This window comes from Brassica napus, chromosome C5 (assembly GCF_020379485.1).
Source record: "Brassica napus cultivar Da-Ae chromosome C5, Da-Ae, whole genome shotgun sequence".
In the NCBI taxonomy this organism is placed as follows: Eukaryota; Viridiplantae; Streptophyta; class Magnoliopsida; order Brassicales; family Brassicaceae; genus Brassica; species Brassica napus.
The window spans coordinates 47,092,275-47,114,181 of record NC_063448.1 but is presented as its reverse complement, the minus strand read 5'-3'; the positions used below and the strand labels follow the sequence as shown (position 1 = coordinate 47,114,181).

At 34.6% G+C, this 21,907-nt stretch overlaps 1 protein-coding gene across 1 annotated transcript; it reads left to right on the top strand.

Moving 5' to 3' along the window:
* Positions 1-16,251: 16,251 nt before the first annotated feature.
* Positions 16,252-20,996, top strand: LOC106401017 (calmodulin-binding transcription activator 6). Its single transcript, XM_013841435.3, has 12 exons — positions 16,252-16,508; positions 16,782-16,907; positions 16,992-17,107; positions 17,207-17,295; positions 17,387-17,432; positions 17,580-17,685; positions 17,807-17,926; positions 18,007-18,326; positions 18,484-19,184; positions 19,726-20,275; positions 20,368-20,658; positions 20,757-20,996. Exons 1-12 carry the CDS (start codon positions 16,442-16,444, stop codon positions 20,784-20,786), a joined length of 2,562 nt encoding a protein of 853 aa, XP_013696889.2. The 5' UTR covers positions 16,252-16,441; the 3' UTR covers positions 20,787-20,996.
* Positions 20,997-21,907: the final 911 nt, after the last annotated feature.

Sequence of the window (21,907 nt, the reverse complement as noted above, 5' to 3'; positions counted from 1 at the left end):
ATAACATTCAAATTATTTTCTCAATAAATTAAGTTATTTTACACACTTTGTTTCAAAACTCAAAAGTGATTACATCAGCCAAACAATGAACAAAACCATCAAGGAACAAATATAAATTTAATCCACAAAAAAAGAAGACTTTGTACATAAGCAAGGAAACACACAAGCTTTTTTTAAAAAGAGGAAAAGTAAGAGTGAAGCACATACTTACTTCTCCAACGAAAGAAAAGAAACAATTAAGGTAACTATCATCCATCCACTTAAGCAAAATAATCGATCCAGTTCTCAACGTTTTTATGTTTGCCACCACGAGATTGGTGATGATGATACAAATAATTATAGTGGTGATAAGGAGAGTAAGGAGGCGGCGCATACATCATCTGGTGAGTCATCATGGTCGGTTTTGAAATCAAATGAAACGAGAGGTGAAAGAGAAACAGTGAGATTAAAATTCATGGATTTGGGAAAATGATTTTGAGATTCAGAATAAGAGAGAGAAGAAGTCTTTTGTTTACTTAAAATAAAGAAAGTATTGAGAAGAGAAGAGATAGAGATTTGAGTTAGTTAGTTTACTTAAGACGGTAAAAAGGACAAAGCACATAGAAAAAGTGTGCCAAAAGCAAGATGTGTTCTATTGTGTAATTGCAAAGACATAATGTGTCTTGGAGTGTAAATTTTTCATAAATCTTTCGAGTAAGAGACTAAAAGTCACATATTTTTCACTCTATTATGAGTCATAAGAAAATTTTTAATAGTACTAGTTTCGTGTCCGCGCTACGCGCGGATTACATCTTTACGATTAAAATTTTATTTTAATTACTTTGTAACATGATATGTTTGAATTTGTTTTAGAAATATATATTTTAGTATTTTTATTTTGTGATTAATTTAACTATATATATTACAGAAATAAATTAATTTGGAATAGTTTGTTGCATAAATTTTAGTAAACTTTTATGTAGGCCATCTTTTTAATTTTTGAATTCTTCTTATGAAAATGGTTATGAATAATGTATTCAAAATATTTTCTTCAGTATTTATGTAGTACTTTAAATAAAAGCAAACATATAATCTGATGATAAAACAAAAAATTAAAAGGATACTTGAGATAAAAAAAATATGAATGAAAAAAATACAGAGAATGGTAAGTAACAAACAAAGAGGCAGAATCACAAAGAATCATTTATCACACAACTATGATAAAATCAATTATGTGAGGCTGTGAGATATAGCGTTTGGCTAGACTACAGATAATAAAAATATAGACTTGATCTGTACGCAATAATCTCAATTGTTTTGGTACTAAAAAGAGGTCAAAAGATTTTCGAAGAGGCTTAGATGGATTCAACCTCATCTTTTGTTGTTTTTTCCCAATGCCTCAAATAATCTTTTAACTGTTTTATTCTTTTATGGATCAAATAAAACCAAACCAAGAGATATATATGTTTTTTTTAATTCAGTACTTTTGTATGCTTTAATGATGTCAGTGATGGTGAACATAAAATGTTATTTCACATATAGGTATGAAATATATGGGAATCTAGACATTAAAATTTTTTATATGAGTTAGCCTTAACCGAAATCGACATTGCATTATTTATCAAAAGGTTTTGTTGGTGTAGATAGGTTAAATAATTTTGCAAATTCGTCTTTGAAGTACATCTACAAAAAAAGTAAATATAATGTAGTCTTTTATTTTTTTATATAAAAATAGCTTTTTATTTTTGTTACAAATTCAAAATTTTACACCTCTTAAATAACGGCTATGGTATTCACCAAAATGTGTGTAGATATTTCTTTAGAAAATTCTGAATGCTTTTGTAGGCCAAGCAATGTAACAAATAAAATTATTTTAATTTTATATTTTATCAAAAAAGAGAAAATTTATTGTTGCAAAATCTTTTTGCTAATAAGCGATGTTTGTCGGTGCTCCGTAACAAAATTATCAATATTATTATTCTTAAGTTACAATAAAATAAGATTCTCATCGTAGTACATCACTTCTTTTCTGCTTTTTTAATATTTTTGGGTGTAACATACAATAGCTTTGGAGTTTGGGGGACCATATCACAAATTATTTTATCGTGTTTCTTTTTCCCAGCCAAAAAGATTTCAACTTTACGCAACACTTTGACCATCATCCAACAAATCTAGCTCTTTTCATGATCTCTTCTCTGCTATGTTAGACATGTTGTAAAGAACAAACCCGATACTTGAATGCACAAATTCCTTCTTCGCACGTGCACATGAACATACTTCTACTTTTATTTTCACGCACAAGAGAACGCTAATCTTGTCCGAGTCTCTTCGAACCCCTCACCAAAAATCCAATTTTGTCGGTTACCCTTATTCATGCCAGAATATTATGCCTCACAAAACATGTAACTTCCCATTATTTCTTCTTAAGACCTCTCCCTCTAGATATAATTGAATTCCCCAAATGCTAAGGTCCTACCATTAGCTTTTGATTTAAGAGAAAAGCTTACAAAACTAACATCTCTCTTACCTCAAATAGTTCACTTTCCTCTTACGAAAATCTAATTTTCATTTTACATAAGATAGATTTGAAGTAACCAAACCTTGTAGTTTGGTAATGTTGTGATGATTAAGTCCCAAGTATCACAATCTGTCTTACGATGGAGGACCAAACATTATCTGGTTCAAAATTGTCGAACCTAGCCTTCTTGGAAGCCACTATTCTTCATGTTTCAGGCTCTGTGCACCAAACACGCTGCTATACATCCCTTGTCCGATCTGCTAAGTCAGCAGAAAGAATAACATAGCAAATCATATCCTCAGAATTGAAAAAGAATCAGACCGACGACAGTTGATTGTGTGCATAACGAAACACATATTTTATGAAAGAAAACGTAAAGTAACAAAATATTAGCTGAGAATAGCAAAATACTACCCTTGTTCGAGTTGCCAGACGCTTGCGCCTACTTCTCCTATGTTTGAGAGAATCATTTTTTTTTGGAGCGAAGTTGAGAGAATCATAACAAAAAAGCAGAAGGAAAAACTCAGATTAGATCAATCAAGTCTTAAAGTTGTATATATCCACAAAAAAATTAAAAGTCTTACGGCGGTATGTGCTTTCTTCTCGCCCAGTTTCTTGTTGTTGCCGGAGAAGCAAATAAAGATAAATCAAGCAAAGGTCCATGGAGATGAAAATATCAGAGATAATTTTAGTTTGACACTATGAATGTCATAACCTTTATTAAGCTTTTCAAAAGCGTTTGATCCAAACTGGAACCAACCGTGGATAGCCTCACCGGCGACTTTGGTCAGCCACATAAGCCAGCCGGTGCCGACCTGCTGTGGGAAAAGCTTGGCTAGTGTCAAACTTTTAAGCATCTAATCCTATGAGAAGTCAGAGAAGCGATTTGTAAATTACCTCAAACGAAGGAACAATGGTTCAACAGAGATCAGAAGCCATGGAGATTTGGCGTCTTGGAAGTAACGACGGGTTGTGAGGATTCTATATGACTTGAACCTAGCCACTATTATATAGCGAGGATGGGGAGGGCACTACAAGAAAACACACCGAATTCCGACGGATCTTCCGACGGACACCAAGGTCGTCGGACATTTGCGACGGAATACTGACAAATTTCCGACCAAATCCAAAAAAATGAAGTCGTCGGAATTCCGTCGGCCATTTCCGACGGAATTCCGACGACATACGGTTCGTCGGAATTTTCCGACGACTTTTCGACGACATTCCGATAAAAAATGTATCCGTTGTAGTCGTCGGAAGTTCGTCGGTATATTCCGACGAAATTCCGACGACATTCCGATTAACAGCAAAGTCGTCGGAATTCCGTCGGTATTTTCCGACGGAATTCCGACGAACCATGTGACCGTTGCCGACAAATACATATGACCGTTGTATAGCCGTTTGGGATTGGACAATTCCGACGGAATTCCGACGGACTTCTTTACATCCGTCGGAATTTCGTCGGAAAGTCGTCGGAGGTCCGTAAGCAATTTCCTATAAATACAACCCCTCCTCATTCAACTCATTCACACTTCATTCTCTCTTCATTCTCTTTAGTCATAACAATTCCGTGAAAATCATGTCTTCAGAAGTTTATTATCGTTCGTGGATGGATAAACCTCATTTGGATCCGAACACCAATTTGCTTACGGAAGAATACGTTCAAGGGATTGGAGAATTCATGAGGCTTGTTCAACAGCAACCGGATGCAAAAAGTGGTATGTTAAGATGTCCCTGCTCTTCTTGCAATAATAATAAGGTTATAAAAGAATTTGATGTTTGGACTCATTTGTATATGAAAGGGTTTTCACGTAATTATAAAGTTTGGTACCTTCATGGGGAAACTGGTTATGAATATGGTAGTACTAGCGAACCTCAGCCTGTTAGTGAACCTCAGCCTGATATTAGGTTAGAAGAATCTAGAACGGATATAGATTATGGTGTAGGTACTGAGCAGATGGTACATGATCATTATAGAGGGGAAGAACCAAACCCCGAGTCTAGGAGATTTTTTGACATGTTGGATGCAGGAAAACAACCTTTGTATCAAAATTGTAGAGATGGTCATTCAGTCTTATCATCTGCAACTAGATTAATGGGTATTAAGACAGACTATAATTTGGCTGAAGAATGTATGGATGCGATTACTGATTTTGTCAAAGGTATTCTACCTGAGGATAACCTTGCACCGGGTTCATACTACGAGGTTCAGAAACTTGTTGCAGGTCTTCAACTACCGTATGAAGTGATAGATGTATGTATTGACAACTGCATGATCTACTGGAGAGCGGATGAGACACGGAATGTATGCAAATTTTGTGGGAAACCTCGTTATCAGGAGACGAGGGGAAGAGTTCCGATCCCATTCAAAAGAATGTGGTATTTGCCTTTGACGGAAAGATTGAAGAGGTTGTATCAGTGTGAGCGCACAGCAAAAGCAATGAGATGGCATGCAGAGCATTCCACAAATGGTGAGATTAGACATCCTTCAGATGCAAAGGCTTGGAAACATTTCCAGTCAACATATCCAGAATTTGCGGAAGAGAGAAGAAATGTTTATCTTGGATTATCTACTGATGGTTTCAGCCCATTTGGAAAGCATGGAAGGCAGTATTCTCTATGGCCAGTTATTGTGACACCGTACAACTTACGGCCGAGCTTGTGCATGCGACGAGAGTTTTTGTTTCTCTCAATTCTAGTCCCCGGGCCAGATCATCCTAAAAGATCACTAGATGTGTTTCTTCAACCACTAATATATGAGTTGCAACAACTATGGGCGCATGGTTTTGAGACATACGATGTTTCGCGCAAAGAAAACTTTCAGATGCGGGCAGTACTTATGTGGACAATAAGTGACTTTCCAGCATATGGTATGTTATCTGGATGGACAACACATGGGAAGCTATCATGTCCATATTGTCAAGATGACACAGATGCTTTCCAACTAAAGAACGGAAGGAAAACGTGTTGGTTTGACTGTCACAGACGATTTCTACCACCTGATCATCCATACCGCAGGAGTAAGACTTCGTTTACGAAGAACAAGCAGGTGTTTGATGGTCCACCTGAGGAAGTTAGTGGGAAAGATTTGTTGAAGCAGTTTAGGTATTTTGATGCAGAAAGGACGCCAGATGTAGGTGGACATGAAAACATTCGAGTCAATGCGGTTGGAGAGCTACATAACTGGCACAAAAAGAGTATTTTCTGGGATCTACCATATTGGGAGAGTCATCTATTGCGGCATAATTTAGATGTCATGCATATTGAGAAGAACTTCTTCGATAATCTGATGAACACAGTCCTTAACATCCAAGGTAAAACGAAGGATAATTTGAAGTCAAGGTTGGATTTAGTCGATATTTGTGATCGTTCTGAACTTCACGTTGATGAGAACGGTACGGCCCCTTTTCCCATTTATCGGCTAGATGGTGCTAGAAAAGAAGAGTTCTTTGATTGGATTACAGAGAAAGTGAAATTTCCTGACGGATATGCATCAAATTTGGGGAACTGCGTTGATAGAAGCGAAGGAAAGTTTACTGGCTTGAAGAGTCATGATTGTCATGTAATTATGCAGCGCCTCCTTCCGTTTGCCTTTTCAGCATTATTGCCACGTAATGTTCATGAAGCAATTGCAGGGATTAGTGTTTTTTTCCGTGACTTATGCAGCAGAGTATTGACTGAAGAGGGTATTAATAATTTGAAGACAAACGCACCAGTCAGCATGTGCAACCTTGAGAAGATATTTCCTCCATCATTCTTTGATGTAATGGAACATCTTGCTATTCATCTCGCAAGAGAATTGGAACTTGGTGGTCCTGTGCAGTACAGATGGATGTATATTTTTGAGCGTTATATGCATCATCTGAAGAAGATGGTCAAAAATCAAAGCAGGGTGGAAGGATCTATAGTGGCACAGGTGATCAATGAAGAAACTGCAATCTTTGCTGAAAATTATTTTCCACCAGAAGTGCAAACAAAACACCGAAGACCTGCTCGGCATGATGATAGAGGGGAGAGAGCAACATATCATGTTACTGTCCCAAGCATGTTCAAGGAAATAGGACGACTTAGTGGAAAATTCACGAAGCGGAGACTTACGGACACTGAGAACGCTCATTTGCAAACATATTTGCTCACCAACTGTGAAGATGTTCTACAATATGAGAGGTAAAAATATTTATTCATTTATTGTTAGATTAATATTCAATAAATTTATTTCATATTGATAATATTTTTGTATATAGTGTATATATGGCGGAGTTGCGTATGACTCACAGGCATGCAACAGAAGATGAGCTTCGACAACTTAGAGATAACGGATTTGCTGCGTGGCTTCGTAGTTATGTGAGTCATATATCCTATTACCCTATGCAAATGATTAGTTTAAATTTAATATATATAAACTAATTAATTTTGCAATCATATATGTTTTTTTTTATAGGTGAATGATGGTTTGGCCAGAGGTCTTGTGTTCGATGATTGGGTACGCGAATTTGTGCAGGGACCAAACTATGTGGTCAAATCATATCCTAAATTTTGTACGCGAGGATATGCATTCACAAGGAAAGGTCATTCTAAGACAACATATGATGCTGGTGTTTCATCTTCTTCTGGTGACGATGTCTACTACGGCAACATAAAAGAAATATTGGAAATCCAATTTCCTGGAATGGTTGGATTGCGTTGTGTAGTATTCTATTGTGATTGGTATGACACCACCCCAGATAGAGGAGTGAAGATTGATGCGTTTGGTGTTACATCAGTTCATTCGCGGCGGAAACTTCAATATTATGATCCCTTCATTCTTGGTTCGCAAGCTGATCAGGTATGTCAATATATTCATAATTTTTTACCAATATAATTAATTAATGTTATATATTGAACTAATACTTTGTATAATTGATATGTATAGGTGTGCTACATCAGTTACCCTCGGGTGACGTACAGAGACGATCCATGGGTTACTGTAACGCAAATCAACCCAAGAGGACGAGTGGATGGAACTTCTGATGATGATGAACCATTGCAACCAGAGTCTACCAGCAACGCCCAGGCAGTTGAAGATTTGGAAAATGTTCAACTCGTTGAGAATTTGACTGTGTTTGGACATGATGCTGTCGTACATTCAGAGCCGGAAGCCGAGGTTGGGGAGTTTGATGAAGATTCAGAAGATTCTGATTAGTTTTTTTTTTTTTTTTTTTTTTTTAATGGTCCGTCGGAAATCCCTCGCAATATACCGACGACATAGCGACGACAACGGGTTTCATTGAAAATTGGAAAGGTCGTCGGTATTTCGTCGGAAAATACCGACGACATGTTTTTCTATAAAGTTTCAATCATAAAAATCTATAAATTTAGATGCCAAAACTATGAAAATAACACATAATAAGTGTTTAGTATAGTATTAGATCGCAACCGTTCAAATATAACAACTCATTAAAATATTTATGTATGCATATCATTGTTTTCATAACATCTCATCTTAACATTATGTACTTATACAATCATATTTATATAAGCTTACACTACAAAAAATATTGTTGTGTAAAATCGTGTTATAAAACATTTTTATTGTTAAATCTTTATGCAAATACTATATATATTATCAAAGGTTTGGATTTTGCATTTAGAAACTTGAAAAGAACACCCTAAACACTAAGTCGTCGGAATTCCGTCGGAAAATACCGACGGAATGTGTCCGTCGGAAAATACTGACGGACACGTTCCGTCGGAATTTCAATTAGCCCGGGAGAACCAAACCGCTTGAAAATTTTCGCGAATCGGCATTTGGTATATTTTAAATATACCGACGGAATACCGACGAACCCGTGTCCGTCGGAATCCGCGGAAATAAAAATCCTTCTCCTTTCTTCTTCGTTATCTCCGCGGCCTCTCTCTCTCTCAAAACTCTCCGGCGATTTCGGCGATTTCGGCGACTCTCCGGCGATTCCGGCCTCTCTTCACCGGCGAATCCTCTCCTCACCCTCCTATCTCTTCCCCAAACCCCAAATCATGTAAGAATCATCCCAAACCTTTTTTTTTTCAATTGTTTAGGGTTTTGGAAGTTGATCTCGGATTTTAGGTTGTTTGATTGAACATTTTAGGATTGAATGGATAGTTTAGGATATATAAGTTAGGATTGTTGTTTTAGTTTTTTTTGGAACATTTTTTGATTTTTAAAAACGTTTTTTGATTTTTTAAAACGTTTTTTTTTATTTTAAAAACGTTTTTTGATTTTTAAAAACTTTTTTTGATTTTTAAAAACGTTTTTTGATTTTTAAAAACGTTTTTTGATTTTTAAAAACGTTTTTTGATTTTTAAAAACGTTTTTTGATTTTTAAAAACGTTTTTTTGAAAAAAATATAAATATTTAACACCATTTTTCTTCATTTATAAATTTTAACAACATTTTTCTATATTTATAAATTTTTTATAATTTTGTATACATATATATATATGTAAATCATGTATAGTAAAAATTTTAAAATTTTAAAATTTTTTATATTTTTTTTTAAGTTTCCACTAATAAATATTTAACAACATTTTTTTTTTAAAATATAAATATTTAACAACATTTTTCTTCATTTATAAATTTTTAACAACATTTTTCTATATTTATAAATTTTTTATAATTTTGTATACATATATATATATATATATATAAAAGGTTTAATAGTTTTTTTTAAAACGTTTATAAAACCTTTTGTAAATATATAAATGAAAATATGTTTGATGGGTTAATTTTTTTTTTTTAGGGCCGAGGATGAAGCCCGCCCCGCAGCCCGTCTTCGACGTAGTTCGGTGAGCGGTTCCCGTGCATCGGTATCGTCTCATGACTCGGTTCCCGCATATATTCCCGCTCCAGCTCCCTCTGCCCCTCACGCTGCCCCTCACGCTGCTGCTCAACAGGATCCGGGGGTCATGCCGGTTCATCTATTGGTTCAACAACCAGGTCGAGAGCATCTCCCGTTTCTCCAACTCAACCCACGACGAGGCCATAGCACTTGGTTAGTATTTTTTTTTATTTGTACCGTTATATTTTTTGCTTTAATTAACTTGCTAACTTGTATTTTTTTTTAAAGGTTCACCAAGTCGAAAAATGGCATTAGCCGGAGCATCAACCAGATGATGTACTCCATGCTCCGTTTTGGATATCCAAAGTGGAGTGTGATCCCTTCCGACGAACGAGAGTTGTGGTTTCGTCAGTTTGCGGTATAGTAACCCTTCATTTTTTTTAAAGTTTTTACATTTTTTTACATATATTTACTTATTAAATTGTGTTTGTTTTGTAGCAAGAGTTCAACTGGCACTCCGATCTTACGGAAACAGTCCGTAAGAAATTCAACGAAAAGGCCATGGACTCTTACACAAAGCAGATAAACGCGTGGAAGACAGTTTGGCAGAAGAACAAGAAGCCACGGTTCATCAACGGGGGGGTGTGGGAGCAGTTGATAGCTCATTGGGAGAGGGAAGACACTGCAGAGACGTCTTCTAGGAACTCCAGGAACCGGAAGAGCGATCGTGGCGGGAAAGGTATGTATGTGCACAACCTCGGCGCTTGCTCCATGTCTACTAAGGAGGATGAACTTGTAAGTTTTTTATTATTATTTATCTTTATATTTTTTAAATAAATATTTTATATATTTTTTGGCTAATAATGGCGGTTTTTTTAGATCGAAGCAAATGACGGTAATCCCGTTGATCGTCTCCAACTCATTAAGGTGGCTCACACTAACAAGACGACGGGTCAAATTCAGGACCCCGTGATCAGAGGTGTAGTTGATTTGGTGGAAGCTGAGATAGTTTCTCAATCTCAGCCTCTCTCTGATGACGGCGACTCCACGGGAGCTTCAACCAACCTGTCTCTATTGCAAATAAATGAGATGGTTGAAAAGGTAATTTTTTTTATTAATATATTTTTTTTATAATGTCGATTACTTACTTGTCCATATTTACTTACTTTAAATATTTTTGTAGGCGGTTCCTAAAAGGAAAGGAGGCCGTTTAGTTGGGTTGGCCCGTCGTGCTTCTTCGTATCCGGCATCTTCTTCGCAAGCTCCGTATGCCGATCCCATGATTCTCGAGGAGCTACATGACAAAGATGAACGGATTGGGGCATTGGAGGAGCAGAACACCACTATCCTTTCGGAGAATGCCACTATCCGTTCGGAGAATGCCACTATCCTTGCTGAGTTGGCATCCCAGAAGAAGTTCAACACCGAGATTATGCAGAAGCTAGATCGTTTGATGTCTTCGAGTTCTTCTTAGTTTATTTCGGCTTTATAAAACTTTCGGAATGTTTTTTTTTTCTATTTCGGTTTGTATGAATGTTTTTTTCCTATTTCGGTTTTTATGAATTTAAATTTTATAATATTATTAGTTTTAAATTTCCAATTTTTAAAATTTATTAATATCAAAAAATATATAAAAATGCAAAATTAATTTGTAAAAAAAAAAGGGTATATACCGACGGACAACGGTCGTCGGAATATACCGACGGACATATATCCGTCGGAATTTACCGACAAACTCATTTCCGTCGGAATATACCGACGAACGTGGTTCGTCGGTATATTCCGACGACCGATGTCCGTCGGTAAATTCCGACGGATACAGTTCGTCGGAATAAACCGAGGAACCACGTTCGTCGGAATTGTAGTTTTCCGATGAACTCTGGTCTCGTGTAGCCGCATCGTAATATCGTCGGAAGTTCGTCAGAATGACGTTTCTTGGTATTCGTCAGAAAGTCGTCGGAATTTCTGACGAAATTCCGACGAATTTTTTTTTTCCGACGAAACGATACCGACGGACGGGTTCGTCGGAAATTCGTCGGAATAGACCGATTCCGACGAATTACCGACGATTTCGGCCATCAGAATCCCCCTGTTTTCTTGTAGTGGGGTAAGGGAAGGTAAAGAGGTGTCGATCTGATGGCGTTAGTAAATTGAAGAAGCAGTAAATAATTTGTAACCGGTGAAAATTAATTCATCGAGAGGAAGATGAAGCAAAAGAAGACGACGAAAAAGAGATTGTATTAGTGACATGACAGTTTAATTGGCTCTATTTCTGCTGATGTGGCTTGTCTAAAATTGCTTCAATTTAGTTCTTTTTATATAGTAGAGATGAGATACATTTATTTCATCCGGTGAAATGTAACTTCCTTGTCTCTATAAAATTGACCAAGCGTGAAAGGGCCCAGGTTCAAAGAATCAGCAGCCGCCCTGATAATTTTGTTTCTTGGAAGATCAAATCAAAGATCGCAAAAAGAACCAACAATGATGATGTCCGTTCTTCTTTAGGAATAACTTTGCTGATACATTCATAATGGTTTCAGCTAAAACAAGCTTAATCGATTCCCGTCATAATTCAGAAGTTGATATTTCTGATATACTTTGCGATAGTTTATTTATGTTTTTTTGGTCTAATATTTCATTAATGTTACACATGACAAAAAGCAACTCTCATTGTTTGGAACCCACGCACAGGATACCAAAATGAAACAAATCCAGAAATGAAAACTATCATATATGTGTGATAGTTTATATGGTATGTATGATAAGCATGTTTTCTGAATCGTGAGTTTTGTTTGTGGCCACACATTTATGAGTTTAACTCTAGTAGTTCTTGGAAGATTCTTGATTTCAGTCCCAATGGCGAACGTACTTTTGAAAGGAAATATTTACGTGGTTGGTAAGAACTCAAAAGAAAGAACCAGGGTTCAGGTTAAGAACATCTTTAATGAAAATGCTTAAAAGAGTGTTTAGTGGTGGGACCCACCATAAAAAAAGGAAGAAGAAGGTACCAAAAACGCCAGATTTAGCGTTGATGTTTGTAATATTTCGCGGACTCCACTGACATGTGACGGTCCGCGTTTGGTTCGTTTTAAATTTTTTTTTAAATCAGAAAAAAAAACCAAAAAAAAAAAATTAAGCACTCTACTTGAGTTGCGAGGTTAACGGTGCTCTAATAAGTTTAAAAGTTATGAACTTATGACAGAGAGAATTGAGTGTTTGTGTCACCTACCAGTGAAATGAAATGATCGTAAAAAGATGGATCTATATGTTGTTAAAGATGAACAACTTTTTATTATATTATAAAATATTCTATCCATTTCAGGTAGGGATATGGGTGACAAATTAATGAGATTAAACCAAACTTTGTATCATGGAGTATTTTTTTCACAGTGAGTATGATCGGATTAAAATGTTAACGTACGTTTCTGTGTCATGATTTTTGTGAGAAAAAAGTCCTTGTGTGTTTGTGCCAAAAGGAGCAATTGGTACGACGTTATATGCCGTATTACAAGGATAATGCGGTATTATTCTGCCATGTTATCTTCTTGTATATATGGCTGCCATGCCATATAAAATTAAGATTCTATTTGATCGGGGAGGAGGATTGAGTCGCAAACGTCAACTTAGTAAGTTTTAATGATATTGATGTTCCCTTCAGAAAACGATTTACTAATAAAGTTCAAAAGCATGATCTGTACGTGTCGAGCTCAAATAATAAGAACTAGATCCTAATCCGCGCGCCAGCGCGGATAAGAATTTTCAGCTTTTAATTATTTATTTATTAAATAATGTATTTGTAAAATTCATTCATATTATATTCATTAAGTAAATTTTTTTTTTTTGCATATTAAACTATCTATTTTTTTACGAATGTGTGATATCATATAAAAAAATATAAAAAAATGAGTATACATAGTTAATTAGATAATTATAAAAACATAAATTTTTCTTTCGCTTGCGATATCATATAAATAATGATCCGTCCAGTTAACAAAAATTATGATTTTTTTTATGTGTAATTTTTTTTTTGACCATTTCCTTAAAACTATATTAAATTTTACATATTTTAATTAGAATATTTTTAATATCTTTACCTTTTTATTTGAAATGCAACTCAATATTTTTTTAAAAAATTATAACAAAAAATTTAAAAAATAGTTTTAGAATTTGTTTGAAAAATAGGAAAATTACATTTTAAATTAAAATTATCCTAAAATATGATAAGTTTTGATGTAAACGAAAACTCAAATTATGTCAAAAATAATTATATTCAATGATAATAACAATTTAAATTGATTATTTTTTAAAAAATATATTTACAAAAATATTGTTTAAAAGAAAATTCATTTCTCTTTCAAATATAAAATGAAAATATTATAATAAAATAATAAAAAATATAAATAAAAACCATAAATTTAGCAAATGACAACTGAGTTATATTATGATAAAATTTTATTTCTAACAATTTAGCAAATAACAAATGAGTTATGAGCAAATAATACCATATAGTTTTTAAAAACATAGCCATTCTTGAATTTTCAGTTTTTAATTATTTATTTTATTAAATGATGTATTTTTAATATTCATTCATATCATATTCATTAAGTAAATATTTTTTTTTTGCATCTTAAACTATCTATTTTTTTACGAATGTGTGATATCATATAAAAAAAAAGAGCATAGAGTTAATTAGATAATTTTAAAAACAGAAATTTTTCTTTCATGTGCGATATCATATAAATAATGATTCACCCAGTTAACAAAAATCATGATTATTTTATGTGTAATTTTTTTTTATTTTGAAAATTTCTTTAAAACTATATTTAATTTTACATATTTTAATTAGAATATTTTAAATATCTTTACCTTTTTATTTGAAATGCAACTCAATATCTTTTTTAACAATTATAACAAAATATTTAAAAAATATTTTTAGAATTTGTTTGAAAAATATGAAAATTACATTTTAAATTAAAATTATCTTAAAATGTGATAAGTTTTGTTGCAAACGAAAACTCAAATTATGTCAAAAATAATGATATTCAATGATAATAACAATTTTAATTGATTATTTTTAAAAAAAATACATTTACAAAAATATTGTTTGAAAGAAAATTCATTTATCTTTCAAATATAAAATGAAAATATTATAATTAAATAATAAAAAATATAAATAAAAACCATAAATTTAGCAAATGACAACTGAGTTATATTATGCTAAAATTTTCTTTCTAATAATTTATCAAATAACAAATGAGTTATGAGCAAATAATACCATATAATTTTTAAAAACATAGCCATTCTTAAATATTTTTTTTAATTTAATCAACTGAAAATAATATCCATACAATTGTGTGAGTCAAATTCTAGTTTTATTGATGCATGTTATATATTAGTGCTGCATGTTTTAGGTAACATTTTAATGATGCACGTTTTTAAAAATCTCCATTATTAAAATTATGCACGTAAGGATAACTCATGAGTTTTTTTGGTTGATTAAATGACATTATGTCCAAATTTATTTAAAGATATTTCATTAAGGTAACTGAAAAAGACAAATAATAAAATAGGAAGTTTAAATTCATTTAAGCATAAACTGAAAAGACAAGTAATAAATTAGGCAGTTTTATTCGTTTTAGGATATTTCATAAATGCAACTGAAAAAGACAAGAAAAAAAAGGGAGTTTAATTAACGAAGTAAGAACATTTTCAAATGAACACTTCTCTTTTAATAATATAGATTATTTTTGCGTAATAAATTTAGAATTTATGATTGGTAGGGTGTTTCACGTATTATAATTTGGCCCGACCGGTTTAGGAGACCGGTCATTTCATTAGCTTGACATCTCTGCTCTCCTGAGAGACTCAGATACAGGAGACTCAGATAATTATCGCGTAATTGTCATTTGTCAACTTTAATAATAAACGGGATGGAGATGAGAAAAGAAAAGTTAATACTCCCTCCGTTTGTGGTTCCAAGAGAAAAAAATTTGTTACAAAATAAATGTTGTTTTTGGTTTTCAATGCAAAATTTATAAATTTTATTCTATTATTTATTTTTTTATTGGTTGAAATATGGTTAGGTGTATAGGTAATTATGTTTTTATATAAAAAATATGTAAAATTAATTATTTTTTTAATTTGTGTGTGTACAAGTGTAAAATGACATTTAATATGAGTAATAAAGAAAGGGAGCGTGAGACCAAAAAAATTAGGACCCACAATAAATGAAGAACCATTATAAACACGCCACGTAGGTTCTGTTGGTACACCCGCGTGTGACAGCCAGTGATCGTTTTAAAGCTTTGGTCTGGATGCTATTTATTATTTCACCTTTATTAAACACTGTTTCTACCGCGGCCTGTTCACATTTTGGTCTTAACATACTTTTCCACGCTTCTTTACAGATATTTTATATTTGATCCATAATTTTTCACAAGTTTCAGTTTGGTACCTAATGTCATAAACAAATCAGGCGAAGATTCAATCGAAAAACAAGTTCTATAAAGGACAAGAGAGATGTGGAAATGGTAGTAGTTGAGGGTGTAAATTGTCAATTTATAAAATATTCCAACTTTAGTTTTTTTGGAGCAAAAAATATTCCAACTTTATGAAGAGCAAAAAAAAACCCTTCAAATATTTAGCTCGACATTCTGTTTTTAAAATTATTATTTTAATAATACTTCATCTGTTTGATATTAAGTATCATTTTGAATTTATGCACACAGATTAAGGAAACAATTAATTTTGTATATTTTCTATATAAAAACACAATTACCTATACACCTAACCATATTTTAACCAATAGAAAAATAAATTATCACATAAAATTAATAATTTTGCATTGAAAATCGAAAACCACATTTATTTTGTAACGAAAAAATTTCTCTACAACACTTAATATGAAACGGAGAGAGCATTTCATAAATTAGACCAAAAAAAAAAATAATAATATTTCATAAATAATTCCGGGGACCAGCAAAACTCTGCGTATTTTATCAATTTTCTTCGTCTTCTCCCCCGACGAAATATTGGACCAGATAAAACGCTCTCTACCTTTTCGTTTAAGACGTGTACTTCACTTTCTAAGGCTTCTTCGGCGGTGTGTTTACTTTCTCTGCTCGAGGGAGAGCGAATACTGTGAAGCAGGATGGATGGTGATGGTTCTTCCGGCAGGCTTATCGGCTCTGAGATTCATGGATTCCATACCTTACAAGGTAACCTCTTCATCTCTGTATTATTAGCCCGAGTTGTTGTTTCTTTTGACTTTTCTATTGCTTCTTGTTGGAATCCTCAATCGCATGGCTCTGGTTGGTTGGTTCTCAAGGCTTTCAGTGTTAATTTTATATGATTTTTTGGAATAAAAAAAACTTTTTTGGGAAGCCTATATTATATTGTGTAGGTGACGTGGCAATTTCGTTACAGCTTGAATGGAAATTTTGCAGTTTTTAAAACATGTTTTATGGTTGTTGTCTGGTGTTTTGTTGCAGATCTTGATGTACAGACAATGTTGGAGGAAGCAAGAAGCAGGTGGCTCCGTCCTAACGAGATTCACGCTGTCCTCTCTAATCCTAAATACTTCACCATCAATGTCAAACCTGTCAACTTACCTACCAGTAATATATCATACTCAGTATCTCTATTCAATTTATCATGACTTGTTAGTTCTTATAACACAACCCCATGTTATGTTCCTGTAGGTGGCAGAATCATACTGTTTGATCGTAAGATGTTGAGGAACTTCAGAAAAGATGGTCATAACTGGAAAAAGAAAAAAGATGGAAGGACTGTTAAAGAAGCTCACGAACACCTCAAAGTGAGTGTTCTTTTATTTCTTAGCTTAAATCTTAAGAGCTCATATCAATGATCTTCTCTCTCGTTTGTAAAGAACTAATGTCCTTCGATGATATGCTAGGTCGGTGACGAGGAAAGGATTCATGTATACTATGCACACGGTGAAGATAACACTACCTTTGTTCGGAGGTGTTATTGGTTACTAGATAAGTACGTATCAAGCAAAGACTTTTATTTACTATGTTTCTTTGGAAGGTTATGAAAATAAATCATCTCTTCTTTTTTTCTTTTTTAATGTCAGGGCTCGAGAGAACATTGTCCTTGTACATTACCGTGACACACAAGAGGTTTGTCTTTTGCTACCGGTTTTTTCAACTCTTGCTTATGTTTCTTGTGGACTTTATTTCTACATTTATGTAGTCACTGTCTTTGATTGGTAAGCTTATTTGCAGCCTTGTAAGAAAATTTTGACTGGTAAAAACTGATATGTTCAGGCAGCGACGACATCAGGGGACTCGAACTCTCCATCTGCTCATTCATCTTCAAATCTTGTGGCAGTTGAAGATATCGAATTGAACCCTAATGACTCACTTTTTCTAGGTGAGATATGATCTTGCCTCGTTTATAGTTTTTCTGCTTCTCATTTACATAACGCTGTAGCACTGCAGATTTGCTATTGCTATGGACACTTATCACGGGTTTTTGTTTTCGTGGCTCACAGCAATCAACAACACTCCAGTTGTAAAAACTCATGAGACTAGGCTTCATGATATCAATACGCTTGATTGGGATGAGCTGCTTGTACAAAGTGATCTTGACAACCAATCCGCACCAATCGTTGGTAAGTTATTTGAATATTAGTTTGTGAAGTAAGGAGGAGTTAAGGGACAGTGTTGAAAATACATTTTCTTTTGTGGCCAGATGATATGTCATACTTCACAGAACATCTCCAAAATGCCACAAAAGACACTGCAGAGCATCTGACAGTGGCTGATGAATCTCTTGACGCTTTGCTTAACAATGGTCCTCAAAGCCGAGAGAATTTTGGTAGGTGGATGGATTCCTTCATCGGCGACCCTAATGGTTCTTTGGAGGATCCGTCCTTTGAAGCCATGGTTACACTTTATCAGGATCCATTAGCTCCTCAAGCTACATATAATCCTCACTCCGACTTGCCTCAGCAAGTGTTCAACATAACTGAGGTTTCACCTGCTTGGGCCTATTCTTCGGAGAAAACAAAGGTATATATATATATATTGGTTCAACCAAACTGAATCATATGAATAGAAATACATGTACGAATGTCAAAATATAACTTGTATTTTTTTTTTTAACGTTGGTTAATTATGCTATTACAAATTATTAGAAATGTAACTTGTTTACATGTTGATTCTCCAGATTGTGGTAACTGGTATATTGCACAACAGTTATCAACATCTAGGAAGTTCAAACCTTTTCTGCATCTGTGGAGACTCGTGTGTCCCTGCAGAGTATGTCCAGGCGGGAGTCTACCGTTGTTTCATACCTCCTCACTCGCCTGGCATGGCAAACCTCTATCTTAGTGCAGATGGACACGAGCCAATAAGCCAGTGTTTCAACTTCGAACACCGCCCAGCCCCAGTTTCTGCCAAGCCCGTTCATGAAAACAATCAAGAATCCAAATGGGAAGAGTTTGAGCTCCAAGTCAGACTTGCTCATCTCCTATTTACCTCTTCCAACAAACTCAACGTTCTCTCCAGCAATATCTCACCTGAAAACTTTCTAGATGCTAAAAAACTCTCCAACAAGACTTCTCATCTCTTGAACAGTTGGGCTTATCTGATCAAGTCCGTTCAGGGGAGTAAGGTGTCTTTTGATCAAGCGAAAGACCAAATATTCGAGCTTACTCTGAAGAACAGGGTTAAGGAATGGCTGATGGAGAAAGTGCTTGAAGGTCGCAACGCACGGGACTATGACTCTAAAGGCCTCGGTGTGATCCACCTCTGTGCCATTCTTGGGTACACTTGGTCTATCCAGCTCTTCTCGTTGTCAGGTTTATCGTTAGACTTCCGTGATAAACAAGGATGGACTGCTCTTCATTGGGCTGCGTACTACGGAAGGTAAACAAACATCTCTCTTTTAAACAGTGTTTTAAAATCTGGACCCAATGATAGTCGGACCGGGTTAAACCGTGAACCAGAAATATATTCGGGTTGGATGAATAAAAACCGCGTTTATTTATAATTTACTATCAAAAATTAATTTATTAGTTAATTTTATATTTGAAGTCATAACTGTTTTTCTATTGAAAATTTTAATAACTAAACTTAATTATGTTGGTAAAATTTACGGTATTTAACTAACAAAACATTTAGATTTAATTCTACAGTATTTGTATTCTTTGATTGAACTTAATTAAACTTGGTTTAACCTGATTGAATCCGGTCGAACCAAAACTTTTCCAGTTTAGAGTATCTGTTAGTAGTTACTTGTTTCTACTAAGAGTAAGCCAAACTTAAAGTTGTATCTTGATTAATTAATGAAAGTTATGTACAAGGGGGTATTTATACCCGTATATAGAATGAGTATAGTAACACCCTATACTCGTATGTATATACACTAATAGTTTCTGGTTTACTTACTTTCTTTGGGGGTTTGAAGGGAGAAAATGGTGGCTGCTCTTCTCACTGCTGGGGCTAAACCAAACTTGGTTACAGACTCAAGAAAGGATAATCTTGGCGGATGCACTCCCGCTGATCTGGCACAGCAAAACGGGTTTGATGGTATAGCTGCTTACCTTGCTGAGAAATGTTTGGTAGCTCAGTTTGTAGCCATGAAGCTTGCTGGAAACATTAGTGGAACCCTGGAGACTTGCAAGGGGGAGATGTCAAACCAAGGTCCTCTCCCAGATGATGAGCAGAATCTTAAGGACGCTTTGGCGGCATACAGAACAGCTGCAGAAGCAGCGGCTAGGATTCAGGGAGCGTTTAGGGAGAAGGCTTTGAAGACAGCACGGTCAAAAGTGATCCAGTTTGACAACAAGGAAGAAGAGGCTAAGAGCATAATCGCGGCGATGAAGATTCAGAACGCTTTCCGCAAGTACGATACGCGTAGGAAGATAGAAGCTGCTTACAGGATCCAGTGTAGGTTCCAAACATGGAAAATGCGAAAAGAGTTCTTAAATATTAGGCGTCAAGCAATTAGGATCCAGGTATGCAGTGGGATAAGACTTGAGTTCATAAGTCTTGTCTGAAGTTTGCAACTCATGAGTGTATCTTAAAGCCTGTTTCTTTTGTTTTGTAGGCGGCATTCAGGGGGTTACAAGCAAGGAAGCAGTACAGCAAGATCTTATGGTCGGTAGGAGTGTTGGAGAAGGCAATAATCAGGTGGAGACAAAAGAGAAAATTGTTTGTAGGACTCCAAGTGAGCGAAGCTGAAGCAGAGGAAAAAGCAGAGGAAGATTTCTACAAGGCGAGTCAGAAACAAGCCGAGGAGAGGCTCGAGAGATCTGTGGTGCGGGTTCAAGCCATGTTCAGGTCTAAGAAAGCTCAAGAGGATTACAGGAGGATGAAACTCACTCATGAAGAAACTCAGGTCAAATTATGTTTTGCTTTTTGAATATCTCATTTTAGAGAACAGACACTAAACGATACTTGAATTAACGGAGAGTATTTGTTGATGGTGTGATGCAGTTGGAGTATGAGTTCCTGCATGATATTTGATAGAAGTGATGGCTATGGAGAGGTGAGTCCAAGAGAGGTCGGTGTGGAGTATTGATGCTCTTGATCTGTAAACTACTTTCCACCTTCCCCAAAACTGGTTTAAAATAAAATATTACATAACTAAGCCAATATATGTTGTTGGTGGTTTTATGTGAAATGATAAAACAAATTTAACAAATACTAGTATAATTGAGTTCGTTTGGGACTGTAGTCTAAATCTAGGACTTGTACATTTGTAGAATGCAAATAGCTGTGTAGTAATTCCTAAATTGGAAGCCATGTAGGTCATGATTGCATCTCTTATCAGGTACATAATGGCCAGCAAGTGGATTTAATTACTAGTAACCACTAACCATAGAAGAAATATATATTGGAGCTAAATTTATTTATTCATTGATGTGAGATAAAATGATCACGTAGACGAACACCGAATCTTTTATCTTAGTTAAATTTGCAAGGCCCGTTTTTGCGAATGCTTCATCGGCTTCTTATGCATCCAAACTTTTCAATTACTCTACCTCTCTTATATTTGTAGATAATACGGCTGTTCGTTTCATTGACGCAGTTTCCTGCGGCTGCGTCTGCAGCTGAGTTTGAGTCTGCGGCTGTGGCCATTCGTTTGGTTGTTGTTCGTTTCGCAGCCGCAGACGCAGCCGCAACTTGTTGTTCGTTTCAAAAACGCAGGACATTGCCGCAGCCGCAGACGCAGAAAGTAAATTTAATTATGTTCGTTTGGTTGTCGCAGACGCAATTTTCATTTATTTCATATTTTAATTTTATGAATTTGTAAAATTGTATTTTAAATAAATAAAATATTATAAAATTTTAAAATATTGTAAAATTTCATATTTTAATTTTATGAATTTTATGAATTTGTAAAATTGTATTTTAAATAAATAAAATATTATAAATTGTAAAATATTGTAAAATTTCATATTTTAATTTTATGAATTTTATGAAGTATAAATCTTGTTTAAGTAACCCTTTAACAAAAACAAAATTCAGCTTTAATCTCCATTCTCATTCGTGATATCTTATAACTCATCTCCTTTTCTTGTTCTAGTTCTATGGAAGTAGCTGCAGGTTTTCAAAATCATATCCTATTCTAGTGAACATGACCA

Bases quoted from the DNA above. Each gene is read 5' to 3' on its own strand.
- LOC106401017 (XM_013841435.3), top strand. From the start codon at position 16,442: ATGGATGGTGATGGTTCTTCCGGCAGGCTTATCGGCTCTGAGATTCAT. The intron at 16,509-16,781 runs GTAACCTCTTCA...GTTTTGTTGCAG, and splicing joins TGGATTCCATACCTTACAAG to ATCTTGATGTACAGACAATG. The intron at 20,659-20,756 runs GTCAAATTATGT...GGTGTGATGCAG, and splicing joins TCACTCATGAAGAAACTCAG to TTGGAGTATGAGTTCCTGCA.